Here is an 18,737-nt window from a genome sequence, read left to right as displayed (position 1 = left end):
TGCGAAATTAGAAAATATTAGCATCATACTCTCGACTAAATTAGTTTTCTAAATTGCAAGAGGCTGCAGTTTTGTCTCCGAGGCAAATCAGTTTTTTAGGCAGTTTCCTCCCCTGAAGCGCCGTTCCTGCGAATCCCTGGACTGCACGCCAATTTGCATGTCAGCAAAAATGTTACCTCGTTTTTCTTCATGCAAAGCAAATGTTTATAATTACCCCTCGAAACAGGACACACACGCACACTCTTTTACTTTAATGTTCAGAAATTGTTTAGAAATAGGCTACTATCCGCTGCAGTTGTGATTAATATCTCTTTAAATGTTTATTTTGTTACACATGTTCTGCCAAATTGCACAACTTTGCGTGGAGGGGTCACAAGGTCCTCATTAATGGGACCACCGCTTGCCGTGTCATCCCTTCACCCCGGGTAGACGCTACGGCAACGCTCAGTTGGTTGGCTAAGTGATATTTCTTTATGACTCATGATTGTTGTGCTGTTCCCTTTTATGCAAAGCCTGTGTGTTATTGCACAGCTATATGCCCCTGCATTATTCATCTTTAGCCAGAGGCAAACATTTGCACTGCATCAGACGCCGGCTGCGTGCAGCGGCTCAGATGCAGAGAAGAGAAGAAAAAGAAGAAGAAGAAAAAATGCTTGGCGCGCCAAAATCTCTGCCGTACCTCAGAAGCCTCGTGCTGAATTCAAACGGAAGGCTAAGGAAAATATACAGATCCCCCTCTGTTTTACTTACTGCTCTGTTAATGTGACTTTAAACCTCAGTGGGGACAAACTTCCTGAGCGAAAGGCTGCTCCTTCAAACCCTCTCCTTTTTAGAAGTACACTTCCTCCACTCAATACCGACTGTGGTTTAGATTGATTCAGCCCAGCATGCGAGGTTGGCCTCCTGTGAGAATAGAAATTGTGCTGTTCCCTTTCTACTTCCAAAGCACGCAACCACCTACTCAACCATTTCCCCTCGCTGCTGGATAGACCGTCCGGCCAGTAATTGCTGATTTCATTGGACACATGAACAATAAAAGGCTTGATTAAAAAACAAACCATGTCATTTGAGACAATAAAGACAAGAGCGCAGAGGAAGGAGGTGTCACCTCGGACCGTTGAGCTGCACAGTAATTGGTCTTGGGGCTCTTTCGCGGTCGGTGGGAGGCGGGGGGTGGAGATTGCTTCATTAAAGTTCCTCTTCTGATAACGGCAGCGGCCACGCTGATAGAAAAGAAGATCTTAACTGAACGACGGTGCCATTAGGGGAAAATGCCGCCCGGGGGGAACGAGCCAGAATGGCGAATAATGCAGATAATGGCTTTTATTTGTGCGCGCCGGCATTCGCAAGCTCCAAAACACACTGATTCACATTCAATTTACTGTTTCTCTCCTGTTTTATTTATCAGCCCCTCGGAGCAGTTCCTGGCTCAGACGGCTATTTACCTGCTCCTGTAAACAAGCTCGCCGCTTCGGGAGCACGCCGGTGTGGCGCTCGCTTGTGTTCGATGTTTTCACCAGTAATGTTTCTTTTCTTTCTCGAATTATTAGTTGTTCTGACCTTCTCATGTTGTTGTGTTGAAGTGATATTCCGATCTGATGTTTTGAGCGTAACCTAATCTTGGCGTCTTGAACAAACACCCTCTGTAGACTTGAAAGGCGGCCGTTTAAGAAAAGTGTTTCACAGAACACCTGTGGTCGGCGAGGATTCATGTCAGGTACAATGTAGCAGGGACCTTTTTTTATTTTACGGTGTCCTGCAACAATGTTCTTCCACATGATCCGTATGTTTAAACATAGTCATATTTTCACAGAGATATGACTAAAAGCTGAGTTCAACAAGGTGAATCCGTTACAGTGGCTTTGACAGCTTTCAAAGAAAATAGAAATCGTTATTTTGTGATAAATCTCATCAACGGCACCAGAGCTCCTCACATGTCTGCAGGTTAAGACGATTAGTTTGATCGCACCGGACAACATCCTCTGCGTATTTATGGACGATGAAGCCTGCGGGGAATTAAACTGTGCGTTCGGCCTCACACTAACAAGACTCGTCTCTGAGGTCTTACCAGCGGAGCGGGCAGTTTCATTAAAATAAACCTCACACACACACACACACACACACACAACTGGGACACGTAACTAACTTGGATGTAAAAGGACACGTCGGGATAACACAGTAAAGCCTTGGGGCACATTTCTGAATGTCTAAATGAACGTTTCTGTTCGGCTCTTTTACTACCACACACACACACACACTCACTCACTCACTCACTCACTCACTCACTCACTCTAGGTTCACATGACCGCTTGTTCCCGCTCGGTTTGGCGTTCTTTAACACTGGTTGCTTCCAGTGTCTTTTCTTTGCTAGAGTTTATTCTGGTTTGTCGTTGCAGCCATTGGCTAAATTCCCAAAATGAAACCAGTTTGGGTATTGAAAATGTAGTTTCATCTTTTTTGTACCTTCCCTTTTAAATATGATCGGAGTATATTAATTTACCTTGTGAACTTCCCCGTGAGTGGTACAGGCCCGTCTCATGACTACATCTCTTTCATCAACTTAACCCGAGCTCTGATGTCTGTGGGAATTGGCTCTGGGTGACAAGATTTTTTCCCTAGATCAGCCCAGCTCTCATGCCGCAAGATAAACGTTATCTTTTTTTTTTTTTTTTGCATTGGCACCAATCTGCAGATTGCCCTGTATGTGAAATAAGGCGATGAGGATGATTAAATGGGCACCCTGGTCTGACATACCACACTGTATCGTGGACAGGAAAGGCCATTCAATATATATGGAAATTATTACTGCTGTCTTTAATACGGAGGTCACAGCTTGGATAGTTTTCAGAAACATTGGAATGTTAAGTAAAAAAGTGGTAAAGTGTTCCTTTTTATGTTTAAAGAAGAAACCGTTTTCTTAATCCTCCTCCTCTGAAAGCTGTCTCGGTGGTCCAATCTTTCTCAGCCTCATGTGCGAGTCTTTGTTGAGGTGAACCGCTGAGCAAGGTCAGTGTGGGATGCAATTACTGGCTCCCTCGCAGGTTCCACCAACACCACCCTACGACACGAGCTGCTGCTGCTGCTGCTGCTGCTGCTGCTGCTGCATTTAGTGAAAGATAAGGCTGAACAAACATTATAATCACAGTTTATTATCAGGATGATTTATCTGGATTATTTATTGATTTTTGTAGAGCGTTCACATTTCAATCGACAGAATAAAGAAACCAGGATGTGCTACCTTCCTGCTGAAGTACTGTAAAGACTCCTCGAAGCAAAATGAAAGTGTAAGAAAAACCTTTTACCCAAAATTAAATCAACAAATCACTGCTTTCACTTTTAAGTTGTGCTACATTCCTGCTCATTAACACATCATTGCTTCAAAATAAGACTTTAAATATGGTTCCTTTACACCTGAATGTATTATTAATTGCTCTGCAGTATTTTACTCTTCTACTCTGGACTGCTTTTGACCAACTTCCTGCCAGTCAGCTGACTTTACCCAGAAGAAAACAAAAAAAGGCCATTGTTACCAAAAGGTTTCACTTGTATTTACAATACATCACTTCAAACGTCATTATCGATATCGCAGTCGATCCCATACATCTGAGTGTTAGTGTGTAGCCCTAGTGAAGGATCTGGACTGTTGTTTCTCTTAGAAATATATGATAATCGCAAGATGATTAACTGTAAGGGAAAAAACTCAAAGAAAAACAACTCTATTTTGGTGCTCCGTTGTGGAGGAAGCAGCCCAGCTGTCAAAGTGGGTCCCTACTATGAGCGTAATCTCTGAGGACAGGGCAGCGGCGAGACTCTCACGGACACCCGCACCCTAACGGATCCCAGACCCCTGAAACAAATGACCCAAATACCCAGTGAATCAAGGCATTTGGCTGACGGTGCGCTGCAGATGTAGCATTGCTTACGCAGAGGCTCGTATTATTGCAGCCTCCAACTGAAGCCCATAAGCAGCGCTGTTACACCGGCTCACGTTGCATGTTTGTGTTGACCGGATCTGTCTGCTTGAAGGGAAGATAGTTGAGAGAGAGCAAGGAGAAAAAGATGCATGAAATATTTACCCCACTGTCTTTTTGTTGAGATTATCGTGTGTTTGCTTTCCTTAACCCCTCCGTTGACTTCACATCGATCCGATGGTGCTGATTTTTCACGGCACCAAAGAGGGCTCTGCATGCCGTGCACGGCGAGACGAGGTTTGCCCTTGCAGAACATAACTTCATCCGGCGCCTTGATTACCCAATGATTGCCCCCGAATTGGATGCGTCGGCTGCAGAGTATGTGCAGAATATTCTGCATAGCTATTAACCAGGGTCAAGGAGTCATCAGCTATTTAACTCCCGTCATTAAGCGCGCATTAATTAAAGCCTGGCGAGTGGCATGTGGTGCAAACACTCACTGGCTCTGCGGATTTGAGTCCGCGCCGCTCACCTCTCCCGAAAACTCAACGGCCGAGCAAGAGGCCTGTCAGATGCTGAATGAGCTGGCCCTCACCCAGCTGCAACAAAGCGCCACAGGAACGCCCGAGCCGGTGGGAGGGGGGATGGAGGGGGGAGAGAGGGGGGTAAGGTCTCCAAGCAACCGCCAGCGGTGGCATGCACATTCGGCTATTGACTTCGCCTTTATCCACAGCCCTTGTGCGGTTGTCAGATCCCCTACAGCAATCTCACCTCCGAGCTGGGGTGGGGGCCTCTCTGCCACGCCCGCTAATCTCTATCTCCCCATCGTGCCATCGAGCCATTATCACGGCTGTAAAATCGCAGGCCTCGAAAGGGAAAGTGAGCATCTGCTTTTATTGGATAAGTTTGGAAATGGAATAGTCGGCCGTCTCTTTCAGCGCGGGCGTCGAGGAGGCTTTTGAAATAGTGCGGCGGTAATGGAAGTGTTACCTTGAGGGCGTGGGTGGCACAGAAGGGGAGATTGCCTTGAGCGAGGAGAATAAGCCTTCTATGGGGTTCTGTCAATAGCGCGGGAAACATATAAAGTAATGTTTGAAGAGCTGGAGAGGGATCACAACCGGTTCAGTTGATATTTCTATCAGTCAGGATCCCGCTGCCTGATCTCGAGCCAAGCAGGACTCGCTTGAAATTAACTAGTTTGTACATCATATCGGCCGACTACATCAGAAGTGTTTATAGTTGTTCTGAATGGCCTCGCTTAAAAGGCGAGGTGAAACAGCGGTCGCTGAAGGCTTTTAGAAAGGCTTTCCACCGAGGCATTCAGAGTGTGGCACTCTTTTTAAAATTGCTGAAAGTAATTTTGTGAAGAATGGAATAAAGAGAGCTTGACAGAGAAGTTTAATCTTTGCCTACTTTCTCGCCTCCACATACCTGGTTGATCACTGTTGGATGTGGAAGATCATCCAGGAAGACCATGTTTAAATAACGGATCCATGAATCAGAAGTTTTACACTTCTCAGAGTCTTTTCACTCATTTGATTGGCCGCCGCAGCATCTTGCTGGATCGTTGTGGTTAAAGTTAAAGCCAGGATCAACTTTATTTCGGCAGAGCCCTGCGTTTTTTTGCTTTTACACCGGGCGGAGACCTCCGGTTCTGAAAAGTGACACCAATAAGGAAGTGCCTTCTTTCCAATGGCCATCAGGGGGCGACTCCTCTGGTTGTATAGAAGTCTATGAGAAAATTACTCTTCTTCTCTCTTGATTTATTCCCTCGGTAAACATTGTAAACATGAGTTTATGTCTCAATCTCTAGTTTCAATTCTTTCTCAATACATCATGATGTTCATTTAGTAAATGATGGTCCATTTAGACTAGAGTCAAATAGACCATAACGCAGCGTATGCTTTAGGGCGGGCTTACTGTGATTGACAGGTCGCTACCACAGTCCTGTCTGGGAGTTAAACCCTTTCACGGTGTGTTTTCAGTTCAAGAAAGTTAACTAACACTTTGGTCATGTAGAAATGTCTTAATCAGCGTTCTTGTGTACTGAGCTCCACCCTGTCGTGTCACTTTCGGTTGCAAAAAATACAACCAAGATGGCGACGGCCAAGACAACAGACTTCGGGGCTTCTAAACCGCAGTGCACAAACCATGCATGACTACATCAATCTCTTAAATACGGTCTATGATTTACACCGTACTGGTTGCATTCAAATAAATGGGCTGAATGAGGCTTTAGACAGTTAACTGACTGGTGGGTTATCTTTTTTTTATGTTCTTTTCATTCAGATTTGGGTATTTCTAACCACACAAAAAGTAGTCTCATCTACAGCTCTTTCATGGGCACGACATCTAAAGAGATCTGCTTGCATTCATCGGCAGAGGGACAATAAATGCTGAAGAAGCAATCAGACAGATTAACCAATAAATCAAAGAACTCCTGTGACTCATTTCAATTTCTTCAGTCAAGGACAGCCCTTCGACGAGGTCATTTACTGATCATGTTTATTTTGGCGACCTGACAGCCTCGTGTCAAAACTCATCCAATCCCATCCAAGGCATGATGGAAATATTGAATCCCTCCGCTCCAATTTAAGTTCACTTAAATGCACCAGAAGAATGTAGCTGAACATGACCACCAGTTCGCCCTCACTTTATATTGTTATGACAGGCTTTCCAAGCTCAAGTAACTGTTGGCTATCAGACGTCAACATCTGTCTCTGGGAGCCTATGACTCCCTGTATTTAGAGGTCATTTCCTGTACTTGGTTCGGATCGCACTCTCTGTCCGACGAAAATGCAACACAGTTTGTTTTTGGGAGAGAAACCAATGTTGTTTGACGAGAACGTGTCTTCAGCACCTGTTTTGACAGCGAGCACCCTCCATGTTATGTCCCAGTTTTAAAAGTAGGTCTACAAAGAAAAGTACTCCGTACATGTCTCCTTCAACGACGCCCGGCTTGCTTTTTTTATTGTCACTCTCGCAAAGATAAAAGATTTTCCTTGTGCCTGAACGGGTCCAGATTGACGACGTCGCTGTCGACATTGTATTTGGAAGAAAATTCCCCGGAGAAGAAGTAATCATAATCGGCTCATTAAAGAAGGCTTTACGGAGGGGCAGCGTGTGAAAGAGTGGCAAAGTAGAATTTACATGTGTTGATACTGCAGGAGGAAGGAAATGTCTTATTTTTTATGGAGAACGATCAGTTTTTTTCTTTTCTTTCAAGGGCATGCTTGAAGCCAGACGCTGCTTTTATCAGTTTGCTGTTTGAGGTTATTACACCGGAAATCTCTGTCTGAGATTATTGGTTTATGTCTGAATAAAAGTGAACAGTAATGCAACAGCCTTGTGTGTGTGTGTGTGTGTGTGTGTGTGTGTGTGTGTGTGTGTGTGTGTGTGTGTGTGTGTGTGTGTGTGTGTGTGTGTACATTTGTAAGTATGTGCCAGAAAACTACGGGTTGGCCTTAAACACCATCGCAGGTAATTGCATGAAATCGGAGGGATTGTTCGTCGTCCCGGGCTTTGTGATCTGGACATTGTCCCCGTCTCCTCCTGGCTCGCTGCCAGCTCAGGGTCTTACCACAGACAACAGTGGGGGGGGGCTTAATATGGAAATAGCTTTAATTACTGGGCCTAAACAACAGATGTGACCCTCAGACTCCACTTCAGCATAAATACTCATCTCATGCATGAAGACTGGCTCGAATATGAAATCATGTTGCGTCTCTTGGCCTGTAAATATGTCTGAGTTATACTGGTGTGTGTGTGTGTGTGTGTGTGTGTGTGTGTGTGTGTGTGTGTGTGTGTGTGTGTGTGTGTGTTTCCACTTAGCTCCCAGTAACAGGTAATCTAATCTTGTAATCAAAATGTAAAATAATCTAAATCCTACTAAAATAGCCACAAACTGAAAACGCCTCAAAAACCCCACGGCATCGGCGTTTCTCCAAATTCTTCGTCATTAACTTGTCAGAAGCTGCCATTCACCGCCTGAGCTCCTCCCCTCCCACCAATCTCTGTCAGCCCGCTGGCAGTTTGAACACCAGGCTGTCGAGGCCAATACGCCGCGCTGATTAACATATTAACACGTCTTTTGTTTCAATTCTCCCAGCGCCGGCCCGAAAGGAGACAACATCTACGAGTGGAGGTCGACCATCCTGGGACCCCCGGGCTCTGTGTACGAGGGAGGCGTCTTCTTCCTGGACATCGCCTTCACGCCAGACTACCCCTTCAAACCCCCCAAGGTCAGCAGCCAGTAGGCGCAACTGTTAAATAATTTGGATGTTTTGAGTGAGCTGACCAAGTGTCAACTTCCTGCACGGGCTAATGGAGGAAGTGTGGAGGAAATATCTGGGCCATTTAATGATCTGGAAGAGAGATTGTGATACACACGCACGCACACACACGCACGCACACACACACACACACACACACACACACACACACACACACACACACACACACACTCACACTCACTGCAGGAGCACATCTTTTCTTCCACAATAGAAACTCACTTTAATATTTTAATATATTTTTTGTGCTGAGTAATTTGCGGGTACTCGAGGTCGTGTGGACTGCTATCGTAATTTTTTAATTTCCGTTGTCAGAGATCAGTGCTATAAGTCAACTTTTCTGTGTGGTTTTACAAATATTTATATCTGAGGTCACTTTGGCCACCTGATGAATCATTCACTATATTATCGCCGCCTTAACAGGGTTCTTTTATATCAAAACATTATCAGAATTGTGCCAGATGTCACACACTCGTCTGTCTTGCTTGCCCATGAGTATCGAGGTTATCGGAACAGTCTCTCATCTTCTTACATTATACAGCGCATGGTTTGACTGGCAGCTGTCCAGCGTCCACACTTCCTCGTGTTTACTGGTTCCGCCTCCAGCCACAAACTGGTTTTTCAGTTGTCATGACGCAGGGCTCTCCGTTCATTTATTTACAGGTTCTCACACCTGTTTATGTGAGTTTCTTGGTCCAGGCATGACCAGACATCTCTCCAATTATCACACAATGAAGCCTCGAAATAAGCTATGAAACGGCTGAGCACAAGCGAGCATTAAAACAAAATCATACCTCCACCCCCTCCCCCAAAATGACCTTTTATTTGTTCTACGTTTAAAAGTAAAGTCACAGCTACACGTCTCAGCTACAGTTAAGAGTTCATGTGCTGCTGAATCCAGATGACTGACCAGATGCCTCGCCTACTTTAGTTCAAAATCACTATATAGTTTTTTCTATAAAATAGCCTGTAATGGCCAATAAAGTAATGTAATTATTACTCTTGGAAAGTGAGATGGCGGCGCTCATTAAATCACAACCGATGTCGCGGTACTTGTTCGCACTGCTGCTTTTTTGTTCACCCTTTTGCGCCACGGTTTACACATTTTTTCTTTTAATGAGGAATCGTTGCGATTTTCAGCTCAAATCAGCTCCTGAGCGGTTCGTCGCTCGCCGTCTGCCGAGTAGTTTAAGGAGGTTGAGTGGACGACACGCAGACGGTCTGGGCCCGTCGCCCTTCAGTTTGCACTGCACTCATTCACTTGGCCTTCATGTTCTGTCCCCCTCTCTCTCACTCTCTGTTATGGACACCCCTCACATGCTCGCTCGCCCTCCTCTCTCGCTCTTTGTGCTGTGTATCCACCAGCTCTGTGTTTGACAGCAGACTCAAACAAATCCACAGGCTCCGGCCCAGCTCTGTTGCCAGAGGGACTTGAGTGTTTCCGCCCCCCCTCTAATACCTTCTACCCCTCCGACACACTGTGATCTGCAGCCAAAACCCCTCCACACACACACACACACACACACACCAAACCCTTCAGCCTGTAGCTGCCACACACTCCCTCGCTGCTACAGAGACGCTCCAGTGAAGCTGAGTTGCTGAATGCACTCAAACCTCAGGGTCGGCAGTTTTAGATCCAGAATCAGACTCTCCTTTAAAAAAAACTCCTCTAAAAGAGAAACAAGAGCTGACAAGTCCACCAGGTGGATGCGTTTCTGTTTCTGAACTCAGGCCAGGAGAGGAGCTGAGGCAGGGGAGTGGGGTTATTTATAACGTCCTGCCCTTGTGTGATTTTTGGGAATGCCAAGGCTCATTAGAGGTTTCCTCTGGTGGGTCAGAAGGGCCAGATGTTGGTGATTGGCGCAGCGGAGGAAAACAGTGGTGTCAAGTGTCAGAACCAAGCAGATGTGAAGCTCGGTGTCTGAGCCGGGACGGGCGACATAAACAGCGGAGGGTCGGTTGTTTCGGGGTGTTTGGGGTGAGCACAGTTGTGAGCACGAATTCCTAAATTAATTTGTTTAATACTCGACAGGTTGATCATCATTACCTTTTTTAGTTTTTTAACGAAACTTGGCCAGATGTGGAACGGTGAAGTTCACGATATCAAGAGCTTGGTGTTGGAACATTTAAAATGGAAATTGTCATTTTCCTGATTAATTATTTCTTGACGTGTGTATTATTCATCTTATTTTTTCATGTATTTTCTTTGCTTCTTGTTGTCATTTCGTTTTGTAGTATTTTCCTTTTTAAATAATGTTTAGACTTTTTTTTCTTCTCCTTTTTTGTTATCGTTTGTGGCGTCTCGAGCACTCGTTACGTTATTTTCTTCATTTTTTCATTATTTGTTTTTTATGAAGTCGTAAGTGCAAATAAAATAAAGGAACAACAGTAAGCAACGTTAATCGGCATGTGATGGGTCACTGTTGTGAAGCTGTGTGGTTTGGGGAGGCAGTTTACTGTGACGGGTGAAGCAGTGAATTCACACTCGGGAGCTGGGGTCCAATATTCAATGTGGCAACAAAACTGTTGTTGTGTTGTTTTGATTTTACACCATGCTGCCCTCTGTTGGTCTGATTTATTAAGATATGGATATTAGAGCGACTACATGCAGTTTGAAGAGTATAATACAGTCATTTTATGTCCAGCCTTTACCTGTCCTCCGTGTCTCACCTGTTGTTACTCAGTTATAACAAGTCAACTCTCCAAACCGTCTTTCTTCACTTAAATCCACTGCAAACACACACTTTTTTTTAGATTTGATCAGATCTCAACTCTCTGTGGTCGTACTAGTGTTATGTAACTTAAATGTGGCAAAACATCTGTAGAGCCGTGGTTTCCGACTGCTGGTGGCACTGATGGAATTAATTTAAGCTCATTTCATTATTCCATTACTATTAGTAGTAGTAGTATTATTGTTATTAGCAAATTAATTGTGTAACAATGTCAACATCCTTTTATTTTAGTTGTTTTCCTGGTTATTCTTTTCTGTGTGTTTAGCGGCATATAATTAATTATAAATCCTTCATGCAGCACATAATTATCCCGTGAAGTCTCTAAAGCTGTTGTGTCTGTGCGTCCTTAGGTGACCTTTCGTACGAGGATCTATCACTGCAACATCAACAGTCAGGGTGTGATCTGTCTGGACATCCTGAAGGACAACTGGAGTCCCGCGCTCACCATCTCCAAGGTGCTGCTGTCCATCTGCTCCCTGCTCACAGACTGTAACCCAGGTGAGAGACACTTCTTTGACATTTGTGTGATGCTTTTTTGTTATTGTGAGGTCAGTAGGTCTCTGCGATTGCTTTTACTCGAGGTCTAATAACGGAGCATGAAGTGCCCGATTCAAACCCTCGTTGTTGCTCAATGGCGTATGAACGCTGACGGGTCATTGGCACAGTCGCTGCCCCAAAGTTGTAAATAATAAAACTGCATTTCCACAGCAGAGAACACCGAGTCTTTGTGTCGGCTGTCCACCTTTTTTAAAGATGGAAGACGAACATTTTGTGTTATCATGAGAGGTTTTGTGTCCAGGGAGTTATCTTCCAAGATGGTGGCTCTCCACAACTCTCTCTCTCTCTCTCTCTCTGCAGTCCTCGCTGCTCCTGATTGGGTTGTCTTTGCCTTTTAATCCTTTTAAATAGGATTTAGTGGTTATTGATACAGCTGCATTTTAGACTGTGTAATCAAATCTATGTGAAGGTCACCACACCATAATAAAACGAATGTTGCAGCTGCCCCTTCCTCCCCAGCAAGAGTCTTTAAAGTTTGCCACCAGCATGCCTCAGTGAGATGGCTTAACGATCTGGAATGAAATGGAATTGCATTTATATAAATAGTGGTTAGTGTGGAGGGGAAAATTTAAGAAATCACTCGACCATAGTTCACATGATGTTTATACTTAAACAAAAATGCTATTATAAACTACTAACTGTACATTTATAGAAACTTGGGCCTTTAATTACATTTTTCCATGAACCGATATGCACTACAATAATTATGAGGGTGTCACCTGCAAATTAATAATTAGATATGCGTCATAAATAACAAAAACACTGCTTATTGGCATGTTCCAATAGATCCACTTAACATTTTTATAATTTTTGTTCTATAACTTATCTTCACTTGCACAAACGTTTTACGTAAACTGGGTTTAAGAGGGTAAACATGTTGGAAAGACTGTTGACAGTAGTTTTTTCTGCCCAGCTGATTGATTACACTTTAAATATTCTCTCTCTGTCTCTGTACCTTTCAGCCGACCCTCTGGTGGGAAGCATTGCCACACAGTACCTGACCAACAGAACGGAGCATGACAGAATAGCCAAACAATGGACGAAGAGATACGCCACATAGACCACCAACCATCGCCTCCTTTACCCCCCGCCTCACACTCCCCCGTCACTGTACCTCTCTCTACCTCTCTCTCTCTCACCCATGAGGCCTTCACACAGCAGGGGGGCGTGACCAACGAACGGCACAGAAATCCGACACTCGTGTGTAAAACATTTTGCCGCAAAACTTCTCAGTTGCAACACTTTTTCAGTAAAAGGCTCTCATAGATTCACGCAGGTAAGACGACCAATGACCAGGATCCCATTGCTCGTTGATCCTATTGATCACTGATTCTATTGATCACTGATTCTATTGTCTGTCTGCGGTGAACTGTTGCGTAGACTAAAACTACTGTCAGCTGTCTTCTTCAGTTTCCTTTTAACGTGAAATTGAGTTCCCTCTGGTAAACAATTACAGTTTAAATGCCTCGGGCTTTTATTGTGAAAGGTAAGAACAGAAGGAGTAGATCTGGTTTGTCTTTTGATCAATGTTGAAAAGAGTTATAAAGTTCTTGATTCTGGAGCCTGTGTGCCGTTTCATAAATAACTAAACTCTTTATCACCTTGTTCCGGGGGGAAATTGCGATGCTTTTTTCCCCATCGCCGTTTAATATGCGTGTTCTGTGCAAAAATACTCAACAACAGTTTGGAAAAAAGAATATTTACGTGCACAAAAAATAACAAATAAAACGCCCCCAGTGTGTGCAGGCCTTTAGTCTGTCAAAGCACATTCACTAAGTGCAACAGTAATCCTGCCCTCCTATCACCTTCCTCCTCCTCTTCCTCCACCTCAACATTTTATCTACCTTTTCTGTGTTTAGAAAAAATAATCAATGAAGACAAAAAATGTCCTTTTGTTCCTTGTTGACTTGAAAGTTTCTTTTTTTATACAAAGAGTAGATTGGGATTTTTATTTTCCAATATCTGAATGTTGGAAGTATTGTATTGGAGAAAAAAAAGAAAAAAAAACACAGAATATTATAAATATCATACACATTTGTCCTCCAGCTATACAGTATGTATTCTCATTTTTCTTAGTGGCACCTGGAACAAACATGCAGAATATTATGCTTTTACTTTGTTTTCCTTGTTTTTTTGTATTTTGTCATCAATATGTTATCTGCATGGAACAGGAAGGTTTGCGTCAATGGATCCTTCATGCTTTTTAAACTTCCTCTGATTTTGTTTGTACTGTATGTATTTTTTCAAAGGCTTTTGAGGCAGACCACACAAGTATAGGTCTGCCTGTGAAAGAGGCAGGACTTGTATATTTACTGGCTACCCGCCACCTCTGCAATTGCAGAGTGGTTTGTTGTGCACTTGTATTACTGAAGCACCCAATAAAACACACTGTGGTTGGCTTGTGAGAAGAAGAAAAAAAACACCCTCAGGTCTGTCTGGGATTTTGTGTTTGACTGTGGCGTCAAATATTTACACTTCTTCACTCGCTGATCTTCATCCACGCTGTCACGGCCCGGGGATGCTTTCACGTCACACACACTTATAAAACTTTACAGTCTGAAACATTAGCTACATTTTGTTTTTATCAGATATCTGCTTTACTTCGGACTCCTGTCATATCTCGTAGCTTTTTATTACCTCCATGAAGGAGGTGCGATTGTTTTCATGTCTTCAGCCTCTCGAGTCTGCACGTTATCGCAGAAACGCATGAATGGATCTCCATGAAATTCTTCTCTTCAGGAAGACTGGCAGTTAGTGGAAGTGTGGGCTCCATGCTAAAGTAGTGGAGGGGGCGGGGCTATGTGAAGGGTCAATTGCATTGATTGATTGAACATACGGGAGACTTCCTCGTTAGATGGAGATCTAAGATAACACCGGTGTGCAGCAACACTTTCCATGTATTTGAATAAACAAATGACTGAGTTATCTTTATTTACATTCACCATCATAGTGACATTACTTAGTAAAATGCACCGGGACAGAGTCAATACAAACATATGAGTCTACAGATCAGGAATGGGCGTGGTTTTAATATTTATAGCAAAGTACAGACTGTGGGCTAAAAAAAGGCACAAGAGCGCTGTAGGACAGAGTTGTGTTGGCCAACCCAGAAGTTACTCCATATGCTCGTGGGAAACACTGTTCATGTGTGTTGCAATGTCTCGTTTCAAGGTATTTATCATGTTTCTTAATCTGTCTCGATTCCCTCTTATGATACGCCTTCAGTGTAAGTGGTATCTTTTAGGGTTCCCCCTGTTTGCTTGTGGTGAGCTGGTTTGGGCCAAAATGCATTTGGGATTATTTAATTTTTGCATCTTAAAAACTATTAGATGGATTGATGATCAATGATGTTAGCGTTGTAATTATGACATGAGAGAGCTCAACCTCATCCAGAATCCCATAGAGACTCTCTCCTTTGATCTTTTAGGATTACAATTTCAAGTAACACTGAGATGTAAATGTATCGTCATGGCAACACTCAGACTCAGTTTGCATTTGGTCCCGGGGGAGATGTGTGTTTTCCTGTTGGCCTCCTCACCATTCGGTTATCACAGGCGATGTGTAAGTTCAAGGAAGGGTTGGTAATCATCTTCAAAAACATTGAAATTCTCATTACACCCTACAAAAGAAAAGAGAAAAGAATCAAATATCTGTGGCAATACGCAAAATGACTAAAAAGAGACAAAAATACGACAAATGGACACAAATTGATTAAAAGGAGACACAACATGACAGCAAAGAGACACAATCGGCTACAAGAAGCCACATTACTAAGACACAAAAAAGTACAAACAGCCACAACATGACTATAAAAAGCCCAAAATGACCACAAGCGGACACATAAAAAGACTAACCAACTATAAAGTCTGTCTGGCTCCTGTGAAGGAGAGGCGGTGGGGCCTTTAGCATGGCTTGTGCCCAGGGGCCCATTGTCTCATAATCCAGCCATGTGTACCTGCATGTGACGATATCAATAAACTTAAAGCAAAGCCGCCTGGAACACAAGCTCCAGCAGAACCACGTCGGAGAGCTGTGGTCTGGGAGGCAACCGATCCCCCGGGGTTTAAGGTCAAGACAACAGAGGGCAGCCGGGACCAGGGCAACGAGAAGAACGTGTTTTTAACTGTTCAGCTCGGGGGCCCCTGCTGCTTCCCCGCCCACCATCCCAGAACCGACACCTCCTCCTCCCCCCACCCCTCATGGTGTCTTATGGTGTCTTTATATATGGCAAATATGGTATTTCAATGAGTGCCCGATAAAGGGCTACAGGTTGAGGTGCTATGTGGGCGCCATACAGAGAACATGTTAAGCCCCTGTATGTTTCTTGAGAGGTTCTCTACTGGTTCTCCATCTTGTTTCAGTTTAGTTGAGTTTACTGGGGAAATAATAAAACAAATCAAAATAGCCAACAAACAACCGTTTTACATTCCCCCAGTGATCTTTTGGGAAAGTCACAGCGAAAAAAAGTATTAAAAACAGAAGGAACAGGCCACTCAAACTCAAATCCTCACGCACAACATGTTTCGGCTTTATAAATTAATCATACAAAAGCTTTTAAGCAAAGCACCAAGTCAGCTCTGGGTCTGGTTATACAGATTTGAGGTTCCAGATCCAGGTGCAAACAGCATTACCCCAAAACAAATGTAAAACTACTTTAGATTTTTATGACAGTTCTGATTGGCCGGTAGTCGGTGTAAATAATAAGATGGCCATTAGTCTGCAAGAAAGTCATGGCTGAAGCCTGCATGCCTGCATTAATGGGTGCTGAAATAATAACACCATATATACCAAAGATTGAAGGGCTCATGTTAATGAATAAGTGGCTGGATCTTAAAAAAAATTCAAATTGATCTTCCATGATGAGGAGTGTGTGCATCTTCGGTTTCACTTCGCACTGTACAGCCTCAAGATGAGATGACCTGTACAAAAAATTCAAAGAAACCGAATGGTATATGTGTGATGAGCACATGCTCACATGCTAAAATATTGACACAGTAGTGTTCCCAGTTCTAGATCACCGTGTTCCCTTTTTAAACTCCCACATCCACCTGCATAATGTTCTTCGTGGCTCATTTAACTTCTGTGAGGCCCTGAACAAATCTCTCACCGTGTAATGTATCAATAATTGCACCAGGTTAAAATAAGGCTTTTGAAAGTGCAGAGAATCGATGCCCTTCGATACAGAAATAGGAACAAGCTGCATTGTCCCCCTTGAAGCTGTGAGAATGCGCTCTTAGGCTGCAGCATGCAATGAAAGATTTCAACTCACAGGCCCTAAAATAATAATAATAACACCTTGTTAGTCATGAGTCAGACGTGGTCAGTTTACGTGGTTTTTCAGTTTCTGTGGCCAGCAATTTAGTCATTGCAGAGGTTCTATTAGATTAACCGCCTTGAATGTAGTGAATAACACATCACACCCTCCAGATTGTCTTCTTTAAATTATAAAACTGGCATTGAATTTGAGGCTTAATTTAATTATCCATCCATCCATCCATTGATTTAATTATCACCACATTAATTGTGAGATTATTTTGTTGTTGTAATGCTGTAGGTGTTGCTGTCTGTAAAAAAAGATGTAGTAATGTGTTTATTATGCATTGGTTGTAACCAGGTGGCATACAAAAATCCTCAAATAAAAAATATTTAAGTTCATGAAACCAAGTTAACAAGTTCGACGACAATGTTGCAAACACGTGTGACGTAGCGAGATGTTGTATTCTAAAGATAACCTTTAAATCCAGCACAATACAATGTAACTAATATGTGTGTGTGATGTAGGCTGTTGTGTTTCCAGAGGAGGACCGGGGCCGGGCGGCTCGCTGCAGCCGCGGTAGGCTACTTCCGTTCCGCAGAGGGCGACAGCCACCAGCCAGCCGAGACTGTGGCGGAGGTCCAGACACAATAGACTGGGTAAGTTTTAATAGCGAGCGAAATAGGTGGTTTAAGACCGATGTTTCACCGAGGGGGCAAAGTGTACGACTCGGTCCGCCCTCTGCGTCTGTTTCTCGGTGAAGTCGAAGGTCAATTCATCGGCTTTTAAAGAAATAAACAACACGGTCGTGGGTTTAGTTGGTTGCATGGAAAACGGGCTCCGGCTATGTGCTGGAGCGGAAGCTGTTCCTGGCTGCTGTCTGACGCGTTTCATGTCCCGTTGTCACGTTCGGCCTTGAAATACGTGTTTGTACGCTCCGTTTTAATATAAATAGCCGCGACGCTACGTTAAAGAAACCCCAAGACAACCCGAGATGTGCGTTTGTATCACGGTCACCCGGTTGTTGGTTCACTTGTGAGGGATGCCTAGCAAAGCAGCTCTTCCCCCACGCCGTTCCAAGAAGTAGTCGCATCCTCCACTACCACCCCCGCCCCCCACCCCCGAAGTCATAGGGCCTGAGCGTGCGTTGCCGTTTGGAGTTAAGGGGGGGCTGTTTTGCAGGTAGCTGTGTTTATGGGTTGTTAAAGGGTGGGGGGTCACCGTCATGATGACCCACACAGCGAAACATTTCCATTAATTTGTATTTAACGACTACATTGTTCGCAGACTGGAGTTCGCGGGTGTGAAATAGTTAATTTGAGCGCGTGCGGGTGTGAACTGTGCACTTCGCTAGCTAAACGTTCGTCGCGGCTAACGGCAGTTCGCTCACCGTCACGGAACCGGTGGCGAACATCGGGAAGAGCTTAACGGCTTTTATCTGCCTCCTCACTGCCGGAGCGACAAGTTGAACTGATGATTATCATTGATTTTAATATATGTATCATCGAGGTTAAAGACACAGTTTCCCCGTCATAATCATCTCCACTTAAAAAGAATTACAGGATTATATAAAGCAGTTAAATTACAGAGAAGTTTGTCAGTATTTCTTCTCTACAATCTGCTGCATGAAAACATGCACATTAACGTCCATAAATCGTGAGTTAAAATATACATTTAACGTTGTCACAAAGTTTTCCTGAGTAACTAATAATCATCTTCATGAAAACTTTCATTGCAAATACACAAATGTTAAGTCAGGGTTTCTTCTCCAAATCATCTTCCATTATAGCACACTCCTTTCTGAGTCTGTTATCACCAGTTTAAATACCAGACTACAAACAAGTGTGTCAGTATTTCTACTCGCTGCTGTGGCAGATACAGCATCAGTTAAAGATACCAATGAATGTTTATGAATAGTGAAAGTGACTTGTATTATTATGCAACTTTTCTGCCATTGTGGCCGCTCGGAGGCCATATTAGCATCTTCTTAGAA

General features: G+C 43.7%; 1 protein-coding gene across 2 annotated transcripts in view; it reads left to right on the top strand.

The window, feature by feature from the left end:
• Nucleotides 1–18,737, top strand: part of ube2e2 (ubiquitin-conjugating enzyme E2E 2) — a 40,529-nt gene that overhangs the window by 9,965 nt on the left and 11,827 nt on the right. Inside the window, exons 4-6 of one of the 2 annotated variants that reach the window (XM_079228089.1) lie at nt 8,020–8,152; nt 11,283–11,430; nt 12,453–13,883. In XM_079228089.1, coding sequence (XP_079084215.1) covers nt 8,020–8,152; nt 11,283–11,430; nt 12,453–12,550 — 379 coding nt within the window. In that variant the 3' untranslated portion in view covers nt 12,551–13,883. Of the gene's footprint in view, nt 1–8,019; nt 8,153–11,282; nt 11,431–12,452; nt 17,404–18,737 lie in introns of those variants that run through there. The other variant, XM_079228088.1, reaches the window with a different exon arrangement.

Source organism: Taurulus bubalis, assembly GCF_910589615.1.
Source record: "Taurulus bubalis genome assembly, chromosome: 12".
Taxonomy (NCBI): domain Eukaryota; kingdom Metazoa; phylum Chordata; class Actinopteri; order Perciformes; family Cottidae; genus Taurulus; species Taurulus bubalis.
Note: the sequence above shows the minus strand (reverse complement) of the source record. Positions and strands in the feature narration are given on the sequence as shown.